The sequence below is a fragment of the Cervus elaphus genome, chromosome 11, assembly GCF_910594005.1.
Source record: "Cervus elaphus chromosome 11, mCerEla1.1, whole genome shotgun sequence".
NCBI lineage: Eukaryota > Metazoa > Chordata > Mammalia > Artiodactyla > Cervidae > Cervus > Cervus elaphus.
This window is the reverse complement of record NC_057825.1, coordinates 4,676,687-4,703,280: the sequence shown is the minus strand read 5'-3', so window position 1 is coordinate 4,703,280 and position 26,594 is coordinate 4,676,687. Positions and strand designations below refer to the sequence as shown.

At 42.5% G+C, this 26,594-nt stretch overlaps 1 protein-coding gene across 3 annotated transcripts in view; it reads right to left on the bottom strand.

The window, feature by feature from the left end:
* Positions 1 to 5,414: 5,414 nt before the first annotated feature.
* Positions 5,415 to 26,594, bottom strand: part of SETX (senataxin) — an 80,899-nt gene continuing 59,719 nt past the window's right edge. For 2 of the 3 annotated variants that reach the window (XM_043916539.1, XM_043916540.1), the window contains 9 exons: positions 25,552 to 25,623; positions 23,714 to 23,863; positions 22,652 to 22,759; positions 19,749 to 19,936; positions 19,061 to 19,153; positions 17,974 to 18,138; positions 14,927 to 15,025; positions 14,228 to 14,315; positions 5,415 to 8,670 (listed from right to left, as the gene is read on the bottom strand). In XM_043916539.1, coding sequence (XP_043772474.1) covers positions 7,939 to 8,670; positions 14,228 to 14,315; positions 14,927 to 15,025; positions 17,974 to 18,138; positions 19,061 to 19,153; positions 19,749 to 19,936; positions 22,652 to 22,759; positions 23,714 to 23,863; positions 25,552 to 25,623 — 1,695 coding nt within the window. In that variant the 3' untranslated portion in view covers positions 5,415 to 7,938. The remainder of the gene's footprint in view (positions 8,671 to 14,227; positions 14,316 to 14,926; positions 15,026 to 17,973; positions 18,139 to 19,060; positions 19,154 to 19,748; positions 19,937 to 22,651; positions 22,760 to 23,713; positions 23,864 to 25,551; positions 25,624 to 26,594) is intronic. The other variant, XM_043916541.1, reaches the window with a different exon arrangement.

The window sequence follows — 26,594 nt, the reverse complement described above, 5'->3', positions numbered from 1 at the left end:
GTAATAGGGAAAACCATTAGACCATGACCTAAACCAAATCCCTTATGATTATACAGTGAAAGTGAGAAATAGATCTGTGATCTATTTATGATTATACAGTGAATACAGTGAAAGTGAGATTAGATCTGATAGACAGAGCACCTGATGAACTATGGATGGAGGTTCGTGACATTGTACAGGAGACAGGGATCATCCCCAAGGACAAGAAATGCAATATAGCAAAATGGCTGAAGAGGCCTAACAAATAGCTGTGAAAAGAAGAGAAGCAAAAAGCAAAGGAGAGAAGGAAAGATATGCCCATTTGAATGCAGAGTCCCAAAGAATAGCAAGGAGAGATAAAAAAATTTTCCTCAGTGATCAATGCAAAGAAATAAAGGAAAACAATAGAATGGGAAAGACTAGAGATCTCTTCAAGAAAATTGGATACCAAAGGAACATTTCATACAAAGATGGGCTCAACAAAGGACAGAAATGGTATGGACCTAACAGAAGCAGAAGCAGAAGATATTAAGAAGATGTGGCAACAATACACAGAAGAACTGTACAAAAAAGATCTTCATGACCCAGATAATCACGATAATGGTGTGATCGCTCACCTAGAGCCAGACATCCTGGAATGTGAAGCCAAGTGGGCCTTATGAAGCATCACTACAAACAAAGCTAGTGGAGGTGAAGGAATTCCAGTTGAGCTATTTCAAATCCTAAAAGAGGATGCTATGAAAGTGCTGCACTCAATATGTCAGCAAATTTGGAAAACTCAGCAGTGGCCACAGGACTGGAAAAGCTCAGTTTTCCTTCCAATCCCAAAGAAAGGTAATGACAAAGAAAGTTCAAACTATCACACAATTGCACTCATCTCATACATGCTAGCAAAGTAATGCTCAAAATTCTCCAAGCCAGGCTTCAACAGTACGTGAACCACATGAACTTCCAGATGCCCAAGCTGGTGTTATAAAAGGCTGAGGAACCAGAGATCAAATTGCCAACATCCTTTGGAATATCAAAAAAGAACGAGAGTTCCAGAAAAACATCTATTTCTACTTTATTGACTATGCCAAAGCCTTTGACTGTGTGGATCACCACAAACTGTGGAATACTCTTCAAGTGATGGGAATACCAGACTGCCTGACCTGCCTCTTGAGAAATCTGTCTGCAGGTCAGGAAGCAACAGAACTGGACATGGAACAACAGACTGGTTCCAAATAGGGAAAGGAGTATGTCAAGGCTGTATATTTTCACCCTGATTATTTAACTTATATGCAGAGTACATCATGAGAAACACTGGGCTGGATGAAGCACAAGCTGGAATCAAGATTGCCAGGAGAAATATCAATAACCTCAGAAATGCAGATGACACCACCCTTATGGCAGAAAGTGAAGAACTAAAGAGCCTCTTGATGAAAATGAAAGAGGAGAGTGAAAAAGTTGGCTTAAAGCTCAATATTCAGAAAACTAAGATCCTGTCCCATCACTTCATTGCAAACAGATGGAGAAACAGTGACAGACTATTTTTTTGGGCTCCAATATCACTGCAGATGGTGATTGCAGCCATGAAATTAAAAGACGCTTGCTCCTTTGAAGAAAAGTTATGACCAACCTAGACAGCATATTAAAAAGCAGAGACATTCCTTTGCCAACAAAGGTCTGTCTAGTCAAGACTATGGTTTTTCCAGTGGTCATGTATGGATGTGAGAGTTGGACTAGAAAGAAAGCTGAGCACAGAATTGATGCCTCTCAACTGTGGTGTTGGAGAAGACTCTTGAGAGCCCCTTGGACTGCAAGGAGATCCAACCAGTCCATCCTAAAGGAAATCAATCCTGAATATTCACTGGAAGGACTGATGCTGAAGCTGAACTCCAATACTTTGGCCGCCTGATGGGAAGAACTGACTCATTTGAAAGATTGAAAGCAGGAGGAGAAGGGGATGACAGAGGATGAGATGGCTGGATGGCATCACCGACTCAATGGACATGAGTTTGAGTAAGCTTTGGGAGTTGGTGATGGACAGGGAGGCCGGTGTGCTGCAGTCCATGGGGTCGCAGAGTTGGACACGACTGAGCGACTGAACTGATAATGACAAAACTTTACGCAAACTACAGAATTCGGGATGATGTTTACAACTAGGTGGAAGGGGAGGCGGGAGGATGTCTGGAAGAAGCATGGAGTGACTTTCCCAGGTGTCAGCCGTGTCCTGCTTCCTGTGACGGGGCGGTACAGAGATGTTGATTTTGTCTTCCATTTTGCATTGGCCTCATATATGCTCTGATGTGTACAATTTATTTCACAAGAGTTTTGAGAGCCAGGTCTGTGCCAATCAGTGGTCTGACAATCACTGTGGACATACACTATCCCCAGGTCACAACTTTAGCTGCTTTGTAGCCCAACTTGCTTGGGATGCCAAAGTGAAGTCATTCAGGAAGATAAAAACCATCCCATCTTGGCTGCGTTCTGACTTTGGGAAAGCTGAAAATTAAACAAGATAATGTAGTAAATTGAAACCATATTGCTAATGCTTTGTTTCAAATTATGTTTGTTACTTAGAGTGTATTTGATGGCTCAAGGGTTTTTAACATTTAAGAAAGTTTGGCATTTTCATCAGATTAGTTATTTCAAGTTGAAACCTACTGAATCGCTCAGTTTAGGATTAAATAGAAAAGTGTATTAAACGCGCTTTTTAAAAGAACTTTAGACTCAGCGTTTGATTAGATTTACTAGATTGGTTTAAATACTGTTAAAAGAGGTAGCATTTGAAGGTTTAAAAAGAAAATCAGGCAACAGTTCTCAGAGCTTTCTGAGATGCTCTTCCTGGGTGGTTATCCTCAAATTTGCCTTGAATAAAATTTCTCAATTCTTTCTTTAAAAAAATTTAATTAAAAAAAAACTAAACAGATTTAATTTGTAAGAGCAGCTTATAAAAATGCCTTTTTATGGCAGTAGCCTATAAAAAAGATCAGAGTCAACTCTTTCAGTTACTCACAGATACCAGGGGCGTGTGGTAAAGCAAGTGCTGGCAATACTTTGTCGTTTTCTGGAGGACCAGGAGAGAGGCCCCAACCTCAGAGAAAACCCATCCCTCCGCCCCGAGGAGCTCGGATAAGATGTCCTGGGGGCCTGAGGAGTGACGTGTGTGGGGAGCCCCTGCTGTTATTTTTGAAATCTCTTTTCTCTTGCTGCTTCCCCCAGAGGGTGAGATTCCCCCAGAGCAGAACTCTGTTACAGTGCAGGGGTCGACAATGCAGTCTGCATAGGGGACCTAAGAAAGTCAGGTTTAGGTTCATTTGTTGCTTTAATCATCTATTGAGAAGGGGATGACAGAGGACGAGATGGTTGATGGCATCACCGACTCAATGGACATGAGTTTGGGCAAGCTCTGGGAGATGGTGCAGGACAGGGAAGCCTGGCGGGCTGCAGTCCATGGGGTCACAGAGAGTCGGACACGACTGAGTGACTGAACAACAATGTTGTCATGAACCCCAAGGAACTATAAACCTAAGTAGAATCTTTGAGGACATTCTCCACCAAGATGTGGGCAAAGGCGGGTGCCATCGGTGGGCTCCCTGCCCAGCTGTGTCGGGGTGATTCTGGGTCAGTGTCCGAGACAGGGGCAGTGGGGGTCTCTGAATGTGGAGCTGCAGCAGCTCAGAATCAGGAGACCCCTTGGCTGCTGGACCACCAGCGAAGTCCGCACTGTGCTCTTTTAGCCTCTTCTTCTCTGGGACACGTCAGGGTTTGGGACTTGGAACTTTAGAACTTATTAGTGAAAAGGAACTAACACCCTGATCATCATTTTCAGGCAGAGAACTTAAGCCCACAGCAGGTCCTCGGGAGCGGCCCACAGCCAACGGCAGAGCTAAGGCAGACCCCTGCCTCGTTTCCCGTGACCACCTACTGCCTGCTCAGTCCCCCCCGCGGCCAGCTTGCTGGGCACTCCCGCTCACACCTGACGCAGGCTCGCTCGGCTCTTCTGAGGCTCCACAGGCAGCCTTCTAACTCCTCCTCTCTACGGCATCAGGACCCCCAGCCCCTGACTCAGCTGTTCCCGGCTCTCCTTCCCCAGTCCCACTGCGGTGCCCTTGGGAATCTCAACAAAAGGATGCCTGCCCAGATGGCTTCTGGGGGTGGGCCGCACCCCCTCCAGAGCCCCTGTAGGGGACGAGGTACTGAAGAAGGCAGACTGGACCCCGATGGGTCCCAGGGCTGTCCCTCTTTCCTCCTGACCCGAGGAGCCAGGCCTCAAGGCCTGCCGCTCAGTGCAATCACCTTGGAGTGAGTTCAACTTTTAAGGTTTTTTTTTTTTAAAAAAAAAGGAAGCAAGTACTTTCTCCCAGACCCAAGAAATTAGCAATTCTAGGGGACAGCCCAGGAGAGGGAATTTTTAAAGTTCTCTGGGTGACTCCCAGGTGCACCTCCCAGGCTGAAAAGTACCAACAATTAGATTTGCAACATTGCTTGAGAACAAAGGCTACAGCATCCACAAGCAGAGCTGGCCCCAGCTGGAGGAAGGGAACACAGAGACAGCTCCCGTGGGTCACGGCACCATCCACCTGTGGACACCGTTTACGCAGTTTGACTCAGCAATCATCTCCTGTCCAGTGGACAGGGTGACAATAACTCGGGGCCTTTAAGAGTTGCCGAGGGATCCTTTGTGTACAGAAACTGCCTTCATGGTACTACACAAAACTGTAAATTCTACTTAAGCTGAAGCTAAATTTTAGTTTCCTTTTTTATTTATTCCTCAAACAATAAATGGTGAAACCCAGGAGGTGGTGATGATGGCGTGTGTATTGGTCAGGAAAGATTTTTTAAAAAATCCCTATGGCAGCTGCTGCAGGAACCAACCGCATGGATAGAATGGCCATCACGGAGCGCATGCCTCTCATCAGGTCTCCTGGCAAGTTCACCTCACCCCACGACTCCCCCCGAGGTCGTCCCTTCACTCTCACGGGTGGTGGGTGCCTCCATCCCGGATGAGTGGGAGGCCCAGCGAGGCTGGCGGGGCCCACATCCCGGTGGAACTCAGCATGTCCAACTGTGCTCCCTGAAGCCACCGCTTTTGGAGAACGTGCTCTCCTTTGTAACCACCAGTGCCTACCCCCGGCCTGGCCATCTGCCTCCAGCCCCGCCACTGGGGCTCCCGCAGCTCCTTCTGTGGGTCCCTGCTCATCTGCTCCACTCTCCCAAGCTCAGCCTGGAGGTGAGCGTGTGTTTCTGGACCAAATCTCAACATGTAACTGACACCACAGTTGGCCACATGCACCTCACTCACTACCTTATGGGTAAGATTCCAAGAAGAGATGAGAAGCTAGGAGCACTGTGGGTGCAGACTAGATGAAAACATCAATCCAATGGCAGACTAAACGGATTATCTGGGAAGTTCCTTGAATCCTCATTCAATAACTCCTAACCCGCGTCAGTTTTCTTGTTTCTGCTTTTAATTCTGCCATTTTCTCTTAATATTCAGGTCTTAACAGAGACAACAGGGCTACTGTTTGCCAAATCCTGGCTAGGAATTCAGAGCATAGAAAGAAAACTACAGCAAAGAAAACTATAAATCTATACAACTGACTTTAGAAAACAGTTTAGTACAATTTTGTTATAAAACTCATTTACAGGAGGTTATTCACAAGTACTTATCAAATTTGCTCCTGATAATACATGAAAACAGAACTAAATAAACCGTGCACAGTAATTTGAAGGCAAATCATATACAAAGAAACAAAACAAGATTTTAAGTAGAATATTTTCATGTTGAAAGAATTAAGACTGAAAGAAGACAGGGCACTTTCCTATAAAGCCATGGCAAGGACAAAACTAACAGCTGTTATTTTTCACCTGCAGATTAACTGCCCACGAACAACACTGCTGTGACAGCTACATCAACAAAGGCCACACAGGACACACGAAGTGCTTTGTGCAAATACGTAAGTACACCAACTGGAACCACAGTGCGTTTCCAATGCAACGTCTGGTATGACCATTCCTGCTGGGAGAGGCTGTCGGGACACACGTGCTCATTAGATTTTCTGATGTGCTACTTCTTGCATTCCCAGACTAGGTCAACCAAAAGGTGGACATGACGTGCGAGAACAGGCAACAAACCCTACCTTAAATTCATGTTGTGTGAGCAGGGAAAGCTCCTGGCCCAGCTGTGTCCGTCACACCTCTTCTATAAGCTAACAACACCTTCTAGACTCTCTAAACCGTGACCACTACAACTGTCTGCTAAATCAAGCATTCTACCAAGACAGGAGGAAAATAAACACACTAACAATGAGCTTTCTTGCCAAAGGCCAGGCAGGAAGCTTACAAAGCCCTGGCCCCAAGTAGGGCTCGGCTCGCCTCCGTGACGGGGGAGCAGGGGCTGACTCTGGGGACAGAGTGCATGCTCCCCAGGTGACAGAGAGTATCCACGCCCATCAGCAGAGGTCTAGACACCAGTGGGAGGGACAAGGGGAACAGAAGTAGAGTGTTTAAACCTATGGCAACCAAACACTCTTTTAAAGCTCTTAATAATCCGCTTCAGTACAATTTCTGACGAACACAAAGCCCTTTCTGCTTAAAAAGCAGAAGAGCAAAAACACTTCAGAGGGTGCGCGTTCACACTCAGGGATGCGCTCTCTACCCCCGATTAGCAGGGTTGCTGCACCGCTACACGACCAACCAGGGCTTCAAATGCTGGTTGGCTGTTAACACACGCTCACGTCTGTGAGACTTCAGCACCACCGTGTGTGTGCAGGGAAAGCCAGGTTTTGAAATCAGGCAGCCCTGCCCATGTCCAACTCTCCAGGTCTCCACCCACCACAGCCACTTCCTTTCGCAGAAGCACACGCCCTCTAATCAGATGCCCCAGAACAGCGCTGCATCTGCATCAGTTACAATGGTCTCCAGAGACGACAGGAAATCTGTCAACTCCCTCCTTGGTTCTGCACTCCCAGGTATCTGCACTGCTCTTCCAGCCTGCTCTTCTTAAAGGATGTCTCTTTCCTGTCTAAAATATTGTCTCAAGTCCCCAGGAACCCCTTGGGAAGATGCTGAACACCCCGTTTTCTGGGCTCAACCCAAGAAATGCATGCTTTCACACAAGCCACCTCGGCACTGATCCTGCGATCTTGCACTTGGCAACTGCTGGATTCCTCACCCACGAGTTGCAGAAAACTTGTAATATGCTGGGGGCACCTGAATGACACGTCAAGAACTATACTTTCATTTCATATTCTCCTAATTCAAGAAGAATGAGAATTTAGTTAGAGAACTATGTGCTCACGACTAGAAGATGAAGTCATCACAGAAATGCACTATCCTGTGTCAGGGTGCCTGGTCTTCAAAGGTCATCAGTGAAACCTAACTAACATAACTTTCTGCTTCCCAAGTTTCCCCTAGAAGACTCTACTTGCTTTTAAAAATCAGAACTAGAGACCTCTGACCCACCAGCACTAAACTCAGCTCCTTGCCAGACTACCTGGGCTGTTAAACATCTATTTTGCCATAACAATGGTTTAAAGGACCTGCCCTCCTCACACTTTTTTTTTTTTTAAATATAAGGTTTGTTCTGTTGAAAATGATTAACATTTTAAGCAGGGGAAAGAAAAGCTATCTACCAGATTAAATTTTAAAAGGATTTTGTTATTTGCTATACAAATATACATTCCAACTTCTACAACCTCCTCTCCAGGCTGACCTCCTTTTCTACAAGAACAAGAGATCAACACTGCAAGCCTCCTACTTCAAAGACATAATTACTGATACACAAATGTCCTCTGAAAGCTTCTGCAACTGACAAAAAGGACCAAGAGGCCCACTTGTTATGATACATTTTGTTTTCCAACAGCAACAAACTCCTTTAAGGAAAAAAACAGTCTTATATGGACAAGCCTGTTAGCTGGTCATCAGAGGTCTGCAGCAATGGTTGTGGCTGACAGCCTCTGTTGTTCGGCTGTACTATAAAACCCGTCTCTTCTTCAAGCTGCTGTCCTCCTCCAGGCCCCTCTCGTCCCAGTCTGAGTTCCTCTTTGTGTGGGAGCTCGCCCACCACTCCTGATCCCCTTCACTCAAGGCCCTGGTCTCTCTCCTGTGGCCGAGCACCCCCTCTTCCTGGTCACACTTCTTTTTGCTTGTGGAAGTGTCAGTACTAGCAGCTGGAGAGTCGCACTGCATGTGAGGTGTGTGGTTGTTCAGGGTAACTCCCTGCTGCCCGATGGTGCACGGCTCCTGGGGACTCCCAGGGCAGCCTGGTGCTCCCGAAGGAGGCACTGCTCCGGAATGCTGGGGGCTCAAGGGCTGCGGCTCCCTGAGGTTTATTCCTTGGGCATCAAAGGCCAAGCCCATCCTCCGCAGCAGTCTCGGGTCCCGAAGCCGGTCCTGATTGGGTGGCCTTTCAGGATCCTTTGCAGCATCAGTGACTGTGGCTTCTTTGGAATCAGAAGGTGAGTGGTACAGGGAAGAAGCAAAAGATGTCTTGCTGAGTTCACCATCTTGCTTGCTGCTGGGTAGGCCACCCTGGGGTCTGGATGCCTCTGGAGCAACAGTAGGAGGGTGAGTAAGGCTCCTTTGAAGCAATGGTTTGAGCTTCAGGATCTTCATCGCATCGTGTCTGTAGTTCTTGTCGCAAGTCTTAATAATGGCTCCACGCTTCTGTGCATCTTGAATCAGGTGATACCAATGCCGATTTTCCTTCAAACAAAGAGAAGCAAGAAAATTACATCCCCAAAAAACACTCATGTGCTTAGGAACAAACAATAAGAATCTCGTGAACAGATTCCCAAGAATCCATTACTTATTAGACAAAGCAGAAAGAAAAAATAAGATGAAATACAGAACGATAAAACACCCTGCTACAAAACAACACTCAGCACCACCTCTAAGAAAGAACTTCTACCATTTTGCCAGTTACTCAAGCCATGTGGGTGAATTAGCTGTCATGCAATTCTGTCTGCTGTCAGTAGCGTTCTGCAGCTATTTGAATTTCAGTTAATTAGAAGTTCACTTCCTCAGTCACACCAGCCACACTTCAAGCTCTCTACTACCACACGTGACTGGGGTTAGTGTCCTGGATGACGCAGACAGAGGAGGGCTCCGTCATCCCACTGAGTTTCCTCTGACACTGCCTGCCTCCGGGAAGACAGCAGGAAGGCTCAGTTTCAGAAAGTTCTAACTTTTGAGTGCATGTTGACTGTTCTACAAACAGGTCCATAGCTGTCACCAAATTCCCAAAGGCTTCCCAAACTCCAACAGGCTAAACCATCTTAATCCACTGAGATACTAAAGATATCATGAAACTTTCTGTCTCTTCTAGAAGAGCTCTAAGTTATGAAAAGCACATCTCAAGAAAGTGGAAAGAAAATCCAACTCAAGCATCTCTCCTCTCTTTCTTTTAGAGGAAGAGAGACAATAAACTGCTTATTTACAATCATCAAAACTTGGGCTTCCTTAGAAGAGAGAGCACAGTGGAGGGAAAAACAATTAAGACTTTTTGACAAAGTAAAGAGAAGAAAAAGGATGGCTACCAAAGAGCCATACGTGACTTAAGTGACTGAGCAACAACCCTCCTGTGGCCTCCTGCACTATAGGTGGCTGGGGGTATCAAGTTACTGAAAGTCGTTCAGTCGTGTCTGACTCTCTGCAATCCCATGGACTACACATATACAGTCCATGGAATTCTCCAGGACAGAATCCTGGAGTGGGTAGCCGTTTTCCTTCTCCAGGGGATCTTCCCAACCCAGGAATCGAACCCAGGTCTCCCACATTCCAGGAAGAATCTTTTATCAGCTGAGCCACCAGAAGTCATAGTATTTATTTGCTGTGTGACCATGCTCAAGTTACTTGACCTCTCCGAGTCTGCTCCCTCAACTGGAGAACATGAATGGTTATTTTATTTAAATGACTGAAATGCACTCTGTTTTCACATTTTATCACTTCTGACTGTTGGGTGTCTTTGGGCCAGGTAGCACTCTTCATATATGCAATCCTGGAGAAATTCACAAGCTCTTGCCTTTTAGTCAAACCATTTTTAAAAAGAACAAGTCCTGGCTCTTGCCTGAAAATCCACAGACATCTTATATGACACAGTGGCAGCACTACCACTTGGAAAGCAGGTGGCCTTGCTGTGATTTTTGCCGAGTCTGATGCACCTAAACATGGTGTTTAATCGAAGTCCTACATCACAGAAACAGTTCTGAGGAGCGGCTATTAGTCCTCATTCCACTCCCAGAAGGGCAACTGGGCTGAAAAACCGAAAAAGGTGTCGGGTGAGAAGCCCAAGAAGAAACCCGAAAACTGGACTGGAAAGTCCAAATGACAGACTGGGGAGCTTTTTATCCTTGGTTCTCTCCATCTCTAGCTTCCCAGAGTGGGACAGCAGCGCTCTGCCAATGTGCATGTGGGTGACTCTGGAGGCTCACAGACATGCCCTTGGCGGGGGAGGGATGTGGGTCCGTTCTCTGCCAATCTATTTCTAAACCTCAGCTTTCAAACTTCAGTTTCCTACGTCCCCTCCTAGGATTTTCCTGCCCTTCCACTCCACCCTTCCCAGTCACCATCACAATCCTCACCCGTACCCAGGCTGACAACAGAGCCAGCTGTCAGGGGCAGATACAACCATCTGCGTGTCACATCTGGGGGCCCACGAAGGCTTCAGTAATCAGGGCACCTAAGACACACAGCTCTATAAACATTTACTTTTCAGGTTGGAATATTATCAGAATTCAACTGTATAAAAATAATCACTGTTAGTATGTTCTTCAACTGATAAGATATGAATTGTTAAACATTTTGATCCTTATGGTCACAGGAAAAAGAATGAAAAAAAAAAAGATCTTTAATTTACATGCATATGTATGGCTGGGTCCCTTTGTTGTTCACCTGACACTATCACAACATTGCTTGTTAATTGGCTATATTCCAGGACCAAAGAAAAAGTTAAAAAACCACCTTTATTTTGAGGTAGCTATAGATTCACTATAGATTTGCTAAAGCCTTTAACTGTGTGGATCACAACAAACTGTGGGAAATAAGAGTTGGGACTACCAGATCACCTTACCTGTCTCCTGAGAAATCTATAGCAGGGCAAGAAGCAACAGTTAGAACTGGATATAGAACAAAAGACTGGCTCAAAATTCACAAAGGAGTGCGTTAAGGCTGTATATTGTTACCCTGCTTATATAACTTATATGGAGATTATATCACGTGAAATGTCGGACTGGGTGACTCACAAGCTGGAATCAAGATTGGCAGGAGAAATATCAACAGCCTCAGATATGCAGATGATATCACTCTAATGGCAGAAAGAGCCTCTTGAGGAGGGTGAAAGCAGAGAGTGAAAAGTGAAAGTCACTCAGTCGTGTCCGACTCTGCGACCCCATGGACTATTGTATAGTCCATGGAATTCTCCAGGCCAGAATACTGGAGTGGGTGGCCTTTCTCTTCTCCAGGGGATCTTCCCCACCCAGGGATTGAACCCAGGTCTCCCAAATTGCAGGTGGATTCTTTACCAGCTGAGCCACAAGGAAAGCCCAAGAATACTGGAGTGGGTAGCCTATCCTTTCTCCAGGGGATCTTTCTGACCCCGGAATCGAACTGGGGTCTCCTGCATTGCAGATGGATTCTTTACCAACTGAGCGATTAGAGAAGCCCAAAGAGTGAAAAGGCTGGCTTAAAACTTAACATTCAAAGATTAAGATCATGTCATCCAAGTCCTACCACTTCATGGCAAACAGATGGGGAAAAAGTAGAAACAGTGACAGATGTTATTTTCTTGGGTTCCAAAATCACTGCAGACAGTGACTAGAGCCATGAACTTAAAAGATGCTTGCGCCTTGAAAGGAAAGCTATGACAAACCTGGACAGCATATAAAAAGCAGAGACAACACTTTGCCAACAAAGGTCTGTAGAGTCAAAGCTCTGGTTTTTCCAGTAGTCATCTATGGATGTGAGAGTTGAACCATAAAGAAGAATTGATGCACCGAAGAATTGATGCTTTTGAACTGTGGTGTGGAGAAGACACTTGAGAGTCCCTTGGACTGCAAGGAGATCCAACCAGTCGATCCTAAAGGAAATCAACACTGAATATTCATTGGAAGGACTGATGCTGAGGCTGAAGCTCCAATACTTTGGCCACCTGATGTGAAGAGCCAACTCCTTGGAAAAGATTCGACTCATTAGAAAAGACCCTGATGTTGGGAAAGACTGAGGGCAAGAGGAGAAGGGGGCGGTAGAGGATGAAATGGATTAGCATCATTGACTCAATGGACATGAATTTGAGCAAAGTCCCAGAGACAATGAAGGACAGGGAAGCCTTGGGTGCTGCAGTTCATTGGGTTACAAAGAGTTAGACATGACTTAGTGACTGAACAACAATAGATTTACAGGAAGTTACCAAAAAAGTACAATCTTCACAGTTTTCCCAAATAGTTATGGAAAACAACTCTTTAAACGTTCAATTTATATTGTAAATTTTTTTGTGGCAGAAAAGCCTCAGTCACATTTACAGAGACTTTTAATTATGAAAATATATTCATTATCCCCACTGAATTGTACCCTAAACAGCACAGATGACAATTTTAAAGAGCAGAAAGAACAACACTGCTCTGTACCCCACTGGATACACTTAAAAGAGTGACATAATAGATTTATTTTTATTAGCCTTATTTTAAAATGTCAGTATTTACAAAATACTATAAACAAAATCTTTATCAATACTTCTGATAAAAGATTCTCAGTATCAACTTAAAATGGAGGATATGCAGCTTTTAAAAATTATTTCAAGGAGGTACCAAACAACGAAAGCTGCAGACCACAGACCTAGGGAAGAGCTAAAGGAGGAAGATTGTATTTGAACGCCCTCTGGTGGAACTAGCCGAAATAGGGGGAAATACTAAGTTGGCTTCCCTTGTGGCTCAGCTGGTGAAGAATCCACCTGCAATGCTGGAGACCTGGGTTCAAGCCCTGGGTTGGGAAAAGCCCCTGGAGAAGGGAACAGCTATCCACTCCAGCAATCTTACCTAGAGAATTCCATGGACTGTACAGTCCACAGAGTTGCAAAGAGTCAGATATGACTAAGTGACTTTCACTTCACTTCACTAAGTTGGCAGGAAAGTTATGACCAACCTAGACAGCATATTAAAAAGCAGAGACATTACTTTGCCAACAGAGGTCCATCTCGTCAAGGCTATGGTTTTTCCAGTAGTCATGCATGGATGTGAGAGTTGGACTAGAAAGAAAGCTGAGTGCTGAAGAATTGATGCTTTTTAACTGTGGTGTTGGAGAACTCTTGAGAGTCCCTTGGACTGTAAGGAGATCCAAACAGTTCATCCTAAAGGAAATCAGTCCTGAATATTCATTGGAAGGACTGATGCTGAAGCTGCAGGTCCAATACTTTGGCCACCTGATGCAAAGAGTCAACTCACTGGAAAAGACCTTGATGCAGGGAAAGATTGAAGGCAGGAGGAGAAGGGGGCAACAGAGGGTGAGATGGTTGGATGGCATCATTGACTCGATGGACATGAGTTTGAGTAAGCTCCAGGAGCTGGTGATGGACAGGGAGGCCTGGCGTGATGCAGTCCATGGGGTGGCAAAAAGTCGGACACGACTGAGCGACTGAACTGAACTAAGTTAGCACTTCTCCTAAGATAAACCAAAGACTGTTAAAATTAGAGAAACTGAGTTATCACCCCTAAATGAGACAAAGCAGCAAATGCACACTTATCCAGCTGTAGCTCCCCCAACTACGCTACACTGTTTGTGGGCCACAAGGGGGCCTGGCCCTTCTGGAGGAGCATCTGCTCTGAGAGGACCCTGACAGCGCTCATCTCTCAAGGGAAGCAGGAAGTGGTGCGGCTCCGAGTGTCAGGACAGAAATGAAGATCCATACACACACCTGCAAACTCCCACTCTCTCTGGCATTAGGCTGAGCCAAGACCACATTAACTCAGAGTTTGCTAAGGGCTGACCAAACCCACGATGTAGAAACAATTTCTTAAAGGTCTTCTTGAGAGCACACTGTGACTACTGGGTCCTGGGCTAGGATAAGAAGAACGGTCTGGGTGTCTAAAAGCTCCCATGAAGAAGCTGCTGGGGAACTAACAAGGTGGGGGTGAAGGAGTAAGAGAAACACTATTGTTTGTGACCTCGAAATCATTTCCATTTTGATGAAACATAAAAACAAAACCTCAACCCAGTATGAGTAATAAGGGGCAACCCTTTTGAGATCCCTGGTGCTCTAGAATGTACTTACCACTAGGGTTCTCAAGTGTCCCAGGATGAAGAGGCTGTACTTGGCTCGTGTGATGGTGACATTCAATCTCTGCAAACTTGCCAGAAATCTAAGCAACCGAAGAAAAAAAACCATTACTTCTTTGTACAGAATGACTCGGCAGTGTATCAGTGTACGTGAGACACAGGCGATATTTCAGACAGCTTTTCTTGGCTTCTTCTGCTTTAAAATCACAATGCTTTTGCACCCCTTCTCCCAACACAGGGGTCCTGGCATAGGGCAATTCTCATCAAAAACAATAAACAAACGATGTCTGGAGCTTTCCTTCAAAGTGATGCACTTATTTCCTATCGTGACTTAGATATTAGAAACTTTAATGCTGTGATTTTTAAGTCTTAAAACATCCAAAAATATGACAGTAGATCAATTATGACACATACTGTGGAGAGGAACATGCCCCTGCAAAATATACTGGATTCAATCATCTACTTCACTCTTATCAAGTGAAAAAAACAGATTCACTAGGTGACATGGGTTAATACACAAGGAACTAAGAAAAGCAGACCTAACAGTGGATCAACTACACAACTTAAAAACCTTCATGACATTACGTAATTTTTATATAATTGAGCAAATGATGGTACTCTCTAACAGTGATTAAAAATAGATCTACTTCTGGATTATAAACAAAGCAAGAAATCAAGGATGACAGTTACCCACCCAATTGAGCCTTGTGTGGCACTTGCTCTGACACATGTGACAATAACACAGTCTTTCTGACGACCCTGGAAGGCATCCACGGTATCTACTTCTGCTGCCCTATTAATGAGAGAGAAACATATTTACTGGAAAACATAGTATGTCTATTCCCAGTAGAGAAGCCCTGTGCCCATTAGCCATCAGTCTCTAATTCCCTACCCACCAGGCCCTGGCAACCACTAATCTGTGTTCCGTCTTCATGGACTTCTCTACAGGGGACACAGCTAGCATGTAAATGAAGTTACAGACTACGTGACCTTCTCTGTCAGGTTTCTTTCACTTAGCACGATATTTTCCAAGGTTCACGTGTGACACAAAATATACCACTACTTCAATCCTTCTACAAGCATTTCCTTGTACAAATACACAATTTACCCATATACAATTTTTGGAAGTTTGAGTTGCTTCTGCTTTCCTTCATGAAAAATGTTGCTATGAACATTCCCCTGTACAAGCTTTCCTGTGAATATTTTCCCAACGCAGGTATGGATCTAGGAATGAAATTGCTGGTCATGTGGTACTTCTACATTTTATGAAGAACTGCCAAACTGTTTTCCACAATGATTTACCATTCTATCTTCTCACCAGCAATGTATTGTTTCAATTTCTCCACATCCTTGCCAAAATTTGTTAATGCCTGTTTTTTAACGATAGTCATCGTGGTGGCTATGAAATGGCTATGAAATGGTTATCTAATTGTAGTTCTGATTTGCATTTCCGTAATGATAAATAATGTGGAATACTTTTTAGTGTGCCTGCTGGATTTTTCTCTTTTGAAAAATGCTATCCACATCCTTTGCCCATTTAATAAATAAGACTATCATTTTATTACCAAGTTGTATGAGTTCTTTATATTCTGGATATAACTCATCAGATAAATAATTGGCAAGTACTTTCTCCCATTCTGTGGGTTGTCTTTTCACTCTTTGATAGTGTCATCTGAAACAAAAGCTTTTCATTTTTATGAAGACCAATTTAATTTTCCTCTGGTTACTTGTGCTTGGATATCACACCTAAGACTGTTGCCTAATCTGAGATCATATGAATTTACACTTTTGTTTCCTTATACATTTTATAATTTTGTCTCTGAAGACTCAGGGCTCTAATTTGAGTTAATTACTGTATACAGTGTGACAGGGGTCAAAATTCACTCTTTTGTAGGAGGATACCTACACTTATTCCAGCACCATTTGTTGAAAAAACTACTCTTTCCCCACTGAATGATCTTGGCACCCTTCTTGAAAATCAACTGGCCACAAACATATGGATTTATCTCTGGAATCTCACTTCTATTAGTCTATATGTCTACCCTGATGACAGTACCACAATGTTGATAGTTTTGTAGTAAATTCTGAAAAAGTGTGAGCTCCCCAACACTGTTCTGTCAAGTTGTTTGGAGAGTATCTTACACTTCCACATGAACTTTACAATAAGCTTTTCCAAAACCGTAGCTTTGATTTTGATGGAGATAACCAATCTGTAGATTAGCGTGGGGAAAGGTGCCATCTTAATAAGTCTTCCAATCCATGAACATGGACTGTCTCCACTTATTTTGGAGTTCTTCAACTTCTTTCAACAACATTTTGTACTTCTCAGTGTAGGAGCTTGTATTTCTTTGGTTATATTTATTCCTAAGTATTTTGTTCTTTATGATGCTACTGTACGTGGAATTTTTTTAAAACATTTTTCAGATTTCTTGTGGCTGGAGAATACAACTGATTTCTGCATACTGATCTTGTATCCTACAACTCTGCTGAACTTGTTTATAAAGACTAGCAGTTTGCACAAATATTGCATTTCCTTTTCTTACTTAACTGCTCTGCACAGAATTTCTAATACAATGCTGCACAACAGCAGTGAGAACAGACACCCTATCTTTCCTGATCATATAGGGAAAGTTTTCATCTTACCATCAAGTATGGTTTTCGAACTATGGGTTTTTCATAGATGCCTTTTATTAGCCTGAGGAAGTTCCCTTCTATTCCTAAATTTGTTGAGTATTTTTATCATGAAAGGTTGTTGTTGCACTCAAATGCTTTCTCCACATTTATTCAGAAGATCACAACCATGTGAGATTTCCCTTTAATATGGTACAGAACACTGACTATCATATGTTGAACCAACCTTGCATTTCTGAGATAAATTCCACTTGATCTTGGTCTATAATCCTCTTAATATGCTACTGAGTTCAGCTGCCATTATTTTGTGGAGAATTTTTGCACCCACACTCATAAAGGATATATTGGTCTGTAGTTCTCTTTTCTGGTGATGTCTCCATGGCTCTGGTATCAAGGTAATAGTGACCCCATAAAATGAATAGTCTTCCCTTCTATTTTTTGGAAGCATTTGCCAAAAGACTGGTGTTAATTCTTAACGTTTGATAGAATTCACCAGTGAAGCCTGGTCCTGGGTTTGTTCTCTGTTGGTAAGTGTTTGATTACTAACTCAATCTGTTTACATTTAATAGATCTGTCCAATGTTTCTGGTTTTTTCCTAGAGTCAATTTTGGTAGTTTGTGTATTTCAAGGTGCAGAAACTGTGGAGTTATTGGATTTCCAATATTTAATTTTTAATTTTACTGTTGAGGTAAAAGGAGACAAAGACATGATATCTTCATGATCTTTAGTGAAGGCACTAAAAGGTTTAAATAATTTTTTCTAAGTGAAAATGTGACTATGTGTATCTCGGTACAATTAGAATTTGGATTAACAAGTCATCCAACGAAATGGAAAGACCTGGAGAGTTTCTCAGTCAGTTTCACTGTCAAGTGTAAGGTGAAGACCTTCAAATGGCAGCAGGCACTCCGTCTGCAGGTGCTGCAAGCGCAACCACACTCCATCTCAGCACAAGTCTACGGAGCCAGCGTCCTGGTCTCCTTGTTCTGCGTTACCAGGGTCTATGACCATACCCCAGGGGTTAAGTTTCATTTTCTTCTTTCCTTCCATCCCCTCTTTCCTTTTAATTAAACAGAAAAACTGGAAATAGCCATAAAAAGAGAGATGCCTCACCCTTTTCTATCAAACTCTTTGTCCAAATCCTTCTGAATCATCGTCTTCTGAGCCTTGTAATGGGTTATTATGCCAATGTTTCGGAAATTAATGTCCCTTCTTTTGTCTTTAATAAGTTTAATTAGTTCCATTACCAGTTTTATCTCTTGAACATTTACATATGAGCTAAATAAGATGAAAAAAAAAATACAACACATCAAAACTAGTAGCAGTCCAACTGTTAAGTTCCACTTTGTTTTCTATTACAGTAAAGGGTAGATTAGTAGGCTTTATCTTTATTCAGTCAGCAGTGATTCAAAGAGGCTGTTATAATGACCATTAACACTGTACATATGAATAAACAGAATAACAACTGCCCAGTGGAACATGAAGCTGTATGACAGAAAAGAGCTTGGAGTCAAAAAAGTTTAGACACCAGCTTCTTCATTTGTTAAAACAGGGATAGCCACAGTGAGAACAAAGGTATTTATAATAATGAAGACATGATTAATGAAGAGCTCCTATTACAGATTTATTATCTTCCCAACACTGAGAAAAGTGCTTCAGATATATCACTTTTCTCATTCCCCACCACAGGCCACAATGGACCATGCACTAGCATTCACAGACCACCCGATTCACACAATCCAATATGATCAAAGTATTGTCCACCCTCTGCCTCACACCTTAATTCAACTGTGTCTGTATTTCTCCTTCACAATATTTAACCCAACTGGAATAATCAATCACCACAGTAATGGCCTGGTTAATGTCTGCCTCGCGTTAGACCACAATAGCCTTGCACTGGGGCCACGTCTATCTTACTCAGAAGTTCAGCATGGATCTACTTAAGTGTTAATCACATGTTAGGTAATATAATCCCCACTAATAACAATTAAGAAAGAAAAACGGAAAGACTGAAATACATAAAGATATCAGTATTTTTTTATGATTAAAAAGATGAATTTATCAATCCAACTAAAAGAAAATGATTGTGCCCTGGCACTAGGCAGAGAGATTTGTATGAAAAGTATTTTGAACTTAAATATAAACAAAAACAGTATAAAAATTCTGACACCATCAGTGAGGACTGAAATAAAGAACATACTCATTATCCCGTCTTTCCAAGCCATCTCCAACATCAAACACGAGGTAGGGTTGAAATGGCCAGTCAGATGAGCACCGACTAGTCTCTGTCCCTCTATAAAAGAGCAGCACCATTTAGAACACAAGTCAAGTTAGAAACATTTTTTAAAATTGTTACTACCATTTTTCTGTGTGTATGTGGCAGGAGAGAGCTAGGGAAAGTAAGGGGACAAGAAGGACTCTTCTTTAAAAAATTAAAATTTCAGTACATTAAAATAATGTATTTTAGTGAAAGGTAGAAAGTGAATTTTATTTCTATTCTAGTGCTAGGGAGAATAATCTATGTATTTAAAATATAACAATTATGATTGGAAAATTACTCATAATACAGTACATGAAAAAAGCAAGGTATAAAATACTAGGTAAAGCATGGTATGATTGTTTCCCAAAAAGAGAAAAACGAAAAAAAAAAATGTGCATAGTACAAGGACTGGAAGTAGATATACTAAAAGGTTACTAGTGATTATTTCTGGGTAGTATAAACAGGGGGGTTGGTTTTTTTTCCCCCCTTTTCATTTATCTGCATTTGCTACAATCAACATGACTTTTATAATTAATAACAAGACTTAAGAGCACCGTGAAACAACTATTCTTCCTAAGTAGCCAAACCTACAAATAAAACAAGCTAACATGCAATGAAAAGAACCCACCTATTTGTTTTCAAGGTTCCGTCATAAACGTAACTAGAAGGGAAGAGACATATGTCTGGGTGCATCCTGTACTGGATGGTGAGCTGTAAGACGGGCAGCCTGCCAATCATGTTGTGCTCCACACTCTCCTCTAGGAGCTTGTGGAAGCGGGCCATCATCGACTGGTCATAGCCATAGTCCTGTGCCTTCTGAAAGGGGGAAGACAAAGCAATGATCTCTAATGATTCATCTGTACTTTTTCCATTATTATAAAAACAATTACTGAGCTCTACAATGTACATAGCAAAGGCACATCTAAAACGCACACAGCATTACCAACAACCAAAGATTCAGAGAAAGAAGGTGTTTCTGATTTCCACCTTTGAAAAGCCACACAGCGTGACTACAAAAGCTGAGGCATATTCTCCTATTCAGAAATCCCACATACTGTTGATGAATGATGTGATCTTGTGAATGATCACAACCATCGCTATTTTGGTGCTAACAGAGGTCATCTGAAAGAACTGATGAGAAAAGCAGCAAAGAATTTTAACACAGATTTTAACCATTATTTCTGGGCTGCACTCCCACAGCTTGAAAAAATGAATGTCACTGTAAACCAGCCTTTTAAAGACCAATTTTTTCATCCATCCATCCAGGCAACATGCACTAAGCGTCTAAAGCTTGGGGTGCTGGGGGTCTAAGGTGAGTAAGATCAAGCGTCATAGAACTTAACACTCTAATGGAGGAGACAGACAACTAAGTTGATTTCATAAATCCTACAAAGGGTTACAACAAACCTGCAACCTGAAACAGAGAGTTAATTGACAAATGAAGGAAAGTGTCTTCATGTAATCACAGTTGTGATATACTTGGGATATACTTTTCAATGTTAGTACCATGTCAAAATTTAGAAAGAATAGTGGAATCTTTATGAGTATGTTGCAGATATGAGCACTGAAGATGTATATGCAAAGTTTTAATAAACCTGTTTCACAAACTATCAGAGTGGAGAAAGCAGACATTACTTCCTATTTGTATTATTTATGCAAGTGATTATATACCTATGCAATTTTAAATAGGTTTGTGTAATTAAATAGAATAAAATATCCTATTCTAGTGGACATTTGGCATTATCATCTATACCTCAAAAGCTTATCTATTCAAGTTAGCAAAAAAACTCACTTCACTCTGGGAAAAAAGAAAATGGGATTTATAGGAGGTAACACATTTACCTACACACACAAAAAAACTGAGTCCATTCTACCAAATGACAGAGATTTTCATGTTTTGACATGAATGTACATTCCTGATCTATTTATTGACTAGAAAAAAGGCAGTATGACACAGACTGATTCTGCCACCGTTAAACAAGGTCAAAGTCGGCACACACAAATGTATACATTCCCTGTAACTACCCAACCTTCTGAATTTAGTAACTTACTGTCTGTTACCCACTAGAATGTCAGCTTTGTAAGGGTAGAGACTTTTGTCAGTTTTCAACACTGTCATTACCCTAGAACTTAAAACGGTGCCTGAATTAGCCTAGCACTCAATAAACACAGACTGGAAAAAAGGCAACTTTGCACACCCATGACCACAAACTGTTCAAATTACCGACTACACTATTCATAGTAATTATTCCTAGAAATAGGTGGTCAGAAAGGCATGTTGAGAAAATTAACTTTGTAATCATTTTCTGAAAATTTCTCAATAAGCCTGTATTATTTTTACAACAGTATGAAAAGCCCGAATAGATTCTTCTCATTTCCGCTGTTCTTATTCTTAATCAATTACCAAAGCAAGCAGTAACGCTGAGGCCTATCACCAACCCCCTTTCACTAACTACATGCTAAAGCCCTTCAAGAAGTGGTCAGTCAATTTCTGAAACGCTGTATTATTCACATAACGGAGTGCAGAGCTGGCTCCTCCTAGCTCCCCGCGAAACCCGGTGCAGCAGCTCTTCCCCGTGGACAAGGTTTTCACTCCAGGTCAGGGGTGCTCCTAGCCTACCCCCTCACAGGGTCAGGTAGGAGTGCTCAGACATCAAAGAACTGCACCATCATGTTGATGATTCCAAAGTCAAAAAACAGTAACAACAAAAAACAGCAACACGCTTTCATTCCATAACTGAACAGAAATGCTGTGAAAATGGTCTGTTCTCTGGGACTGTTCATGCAGCCACTACTCTGCACACATACTCTCTGTATCAGTAAAATGCTCAAGTGTTATTAAGTTTCAAAACCTAGGTGGAGGCCTGTGCAAGATTACCCCAAACATCCTGCTCCTGGAAGTGCACGGCACAGTCTGGATCCTGACTGTGAGCAGTTCTAGTGAGTGTTCACACAACAGGGAAGGGGACACAGCTGTGCTGCTCATCTTCCCGCAAGCAGAGCCCAGTCTCTTTCCTTCCACCTTCCCTTTCAGAACATGTGAGGAACGTTATAGGATACAAAATCCTAATACTGTACACAATTACTGTAAGAATAATTTCTTACTGTTTTCCTCAAAATTTGTATATACATAAACATAAATTAGGAGGTCAGGATTCTTTCCCTTGCTTTTAGAGTTTTTCTTTTATCATGGGTTTGGTGGCTGTGTCATGAAAACAAATCAGCCCTCAGAAGAGCGGCACACTGCCTTTCTCAGAGGGACGGCCATTGCACAAGGGTCACCCTGCACCTCAGGCTTCTGGTCTTCTGACACCCACATGCTCCTGTCACACGCACACAAGCTCATTATGAACAAAGAATATTTTTGGAGACTTTACTATGAAGGCTCTGAACAGTGGCTCTTCTCTTTCTTCAGCCACTCCCTATTTCTCCCTGCAAGAGATGATGATCCAAGAATGATGCCCACCCCCCAAAACAAAACACCAAAAGACCCCTTCCACTTTAAAGCAACATGAATGTGAAAAAACATACCACGGAAATGACTGTGGGAGGGAGCTGCTTAGGGTCTCCTACCAGGACAAGCTTGTTGCAACGATGGATGAGAGGAGTAAGTGTTTCAACTTCACAGGACTGTCCAGCCTTGGTAAGAAAGTATAGAATGGAGACACAGTCATAGTTATCTCTGTTACTTTTTATCCACATACAGTCTAATTCATAATGAAAGTGTTAGCCATTCAGAAACGTACACCTTCTCCTTCTGCACCAAATATCAAAAATAAAGATTTTCTTTGGTTAGAAAACAATAAAAACATTCTAAACACTTGGAGGGGGGAAAAAAACCCCAAAACAACTCCCCTGCCCCAACACACATACATTTTGGAAGTCAGCCATCTTTCAGGTGCCACTACCACTTGGGAAACAGCCAAGTCCTGTCCCAGGTCTGTCTGTCTGTCCCCGCTGGACACGTGCCTGACAGGGTTGTGTTTCTGTGTGTCACACTCCCACCCACCCACCTGCTCTCCTCCTCAGTAGGCCACTTCACATTTGCAACCCTCAAGCTTCACTTCAATTTGGCAACATTTCCTTCAATTATTTCATCATCTTTTCTATTCCTTCATTTTGGTGAATACTGCATCTTGGATCTCCTGGACGGGTTCTCTATCCTTCATTTTCCACCTCTTTTTGTCTTCTGGCTCTATATTCTGGCAAATAGTAGGTAAACCAATAAATACTTGCTCAATGAATGAACTAGGAATTAGGATGATAAGCTGAAAATATGGCGCTCAGAGCTATCGGATTGCATTAAAAATGCTTCAAAAGGTAACCAGAGATATTCTAAGCAGGAGCTAGACAATCCTTGGGATGATTTTGTTAAGATCAGGATCCCTAAGACTATAATTCCAATACTAGAAAAGCAGTTTTCATCATGGTGGGTCATTAGCAGCATATTTCAACATACAGGAATACCCACGTAAGAGCAGGTCAAAATCAGAGGCAAAAAGACCCCTATGTCAACATCTTGGCAGCCACGCTGCACCGAGGACTCCCTCCTCACAGCACTAGGCAGAGCCGTGGGGCCAGCTGCTCACTGACCTCATCGACGATGACGCAGCTGAAGGGGACGCCGCCCTGCCCGCGGAAGGCCGCCTCGAGCAGCAAGCCGCCGCTGGTGCTCAGCGTGCAGCAGATGACGTGTGACTCCAGGATGATGATGCTCTGGGTCTTCTGTGGGCGTCCTTGAACCTGAGGCAACAGAAGTTCATCAGTGCTCACTCGCATCTAAGCAAGTCTTGACTACGATAGGCCTCTCTGTACCTTGTAACACATCTGCCATTTACGTGACAGAACAATGTTCAGTAAGTGTCAGGTGGGACCCTGCAATCTAGAAAACAGCAGCAACACGCAAGGTACTCAGAAGCCATCAGAGAGAACACTCTGCAGGGGAGTCTAATCTTGGAACATGATTTCAGCACGTTAAGAAAAATTTATTCAGGGTTTAATTTGGTCAAAGTAGATTTACAATTCTTATAGCCTGACATATGTGGGAAGGTATCAGAATAAGCAAAGATTAAATAATTCTACTGAACTGTGAAGCGATTATCGGAGTAAAACCAGGAACAAAACTAAGCCTGAACATACCCTTTTCTGTTAGTTTTAAGCATGTAACCTTATATTCTTTCTAAGGGCCAGTACCAACAAAAACACCTGTGAAACTGATGAGCATTCTACTTCCACAGCAGTAACGACCACCTTGGTCCCTGTCTACATAATGGAATAAACTGAGATGGAGACTGAGTCTCATCAAAGATTCAGTTAGCCCATTTCTGCTCCTGAAAAGCTGGAGCTGAGCATATGACAGACTCATGCCTGGACTCGTTGACGCAGGTCTGTGAGAGGGCGACGGCAGCTGTGGCCTTCCTTCCAGTGCTCATGTGGTAACTGCCATATCCCTCTCCTTACAGCCAGCATCATGGTAAAACCACAAGCGCAATTAATTTAACCACCCACAGAACAATGTGATCAGTGGCAAAAACCATAACACCGGTAAACAAAGACTTCATCCTGAAATATGGGAAGATTAATTTTGGGCTGAGTTTAAACTTTAATAGCTTTCCACATAATTTTTAATTGAAATAAACTGCTAGTGGAAATATGCATTAAATTCAACTATATTCATTTAGCCACACAGAGGTCAATAATATATTCAAGAGAAAAATCTCAGCTCAAAAATACAAATGCCATTACTGGCTGCTAGTACCCTCTCTCCCTTACCCCAGTTCATTTCATTAGGCTGGCTCATTCTAGCTTCAACTCATCTAAATGTGAGTTGATATTTTTATACCCAAAGAATACTGGGGGGAAAGTTATACATGCTATATAAGGGTTTTTGTAATCAAAAACAAGTAAAAAGAGCTTATGCTTTCAGCTAAAAATTGAGGGAAAAAAGGCACTTTTCTTGTGCCACATCCCAGCCACTGTTAGTCTACCTGAATTCAGACATGTAATTTTCTTTATTTTTAATAAAGGAAAACCCTACAAATTTAGTTTCATTAATTATTCATATGACAATTACCATAAATTTCTGGGTGGGAGAGTAGAAAGAACACTTGAGAGTTTTAGAAAAAACTATAAATGTACAAGCAATTACACCATTTTCTCTATTTTTATATATGCTTGAAATTTTTCATTATAAAAAAATTTTAATTTTATTTATCTACATTTTTGACCACACATGAAGCTTGAGGGATCTGAGTTCCCTGAAAAATGGAACAGATTCACATCCTCTGCAATGGAAGTGCAGAGTCCTAACCACTGGACCGACAAGAATTCTCAAATTTTAAATGTAACTAAGAAAAGACCATAGGCTGTCTGAACCATTTCATAATTTTACAAAAGAAGTGCCAGGAAAATGCTACAGATGAACTACTTACCTCTTTAATTTTAGAAGCAAGCTCCTGCCTTTCTTTTGAAACTCTGGCAATTTTTCCATCTAATTCTTGCCTCTGGAAAAAATTAAGACTGCTATCATTAAACTAAGCATTTTTAAATGCTTTCCAATGAACTGCCTCACATTTCAAAAAGGAGAGCCAGTACTTTACCAATGAAAAACTGATTCACCCAGTGTGTTTCCCCTGCCAGTCTCTCTATACTACTATGTTTCAGAGTTCAGCTAAGCTACTCCAGGGAACTGCTGCCCTGACATTCATTGTGTTTGGCCAGGTGCCTGCTGTGACTTCAAACTGACACTAGCCCCTCATTCTTACAAATGTCTTATATAGCACCCAAAGTCACCAGCAAATGTTTGCTCTTGTGATCAATGGTTTCCATGGCCTTCCAGCACCTGTATGCCTTATATGTTCCCTTGAGATAAGACTCTCTATGAAACTTACTAAAACCCTGCTCTTTCCATTCAAACTGCCCAATCCAGCCCTAGTCTAGAAATGTCAAAACACGCCAACCATGGACCCTGACAACAACAGGTGGCCCAGGGCCTGCTTCTGTCTCTACTCTGCATGGACCTCCTGTGTGACCCCTCAAGGTAAGCTATGCACCTCCTCCAGGACCTCTGAGTAATCAATTTCTCTATTTCAACTTCTCCTGTGGTCTGTTTTTAAACCTCAGCTCATTATCCAGCAACCCAACAACTAGCACTCCACGGTCCATTTAGTAGGTGTTCATTAGATAAATTCTTCTTTTTTTTTTTTTGACCACACAGTGAAGCATGTGGGATCTCAGTTCCTCAGCCAGGGATTGAACCTGCACCCCCTGCAGAGGAAAGCTCAGATTCTTAACCACTGGATCACCAGGGAAGTCTGATAAATTCTTAATACTGTATTTAAGATGCAGATCTGTCCAAGGTATTATAGGTTGGCTCTTCCTGTCTGCCTAGCAGGCCAACCCTTGGCACATCATTTACATGTTACCAACTGCTGCTGTCTTCAGGCTACAACAGTGGAGCTGAGTGGCTAAAAGA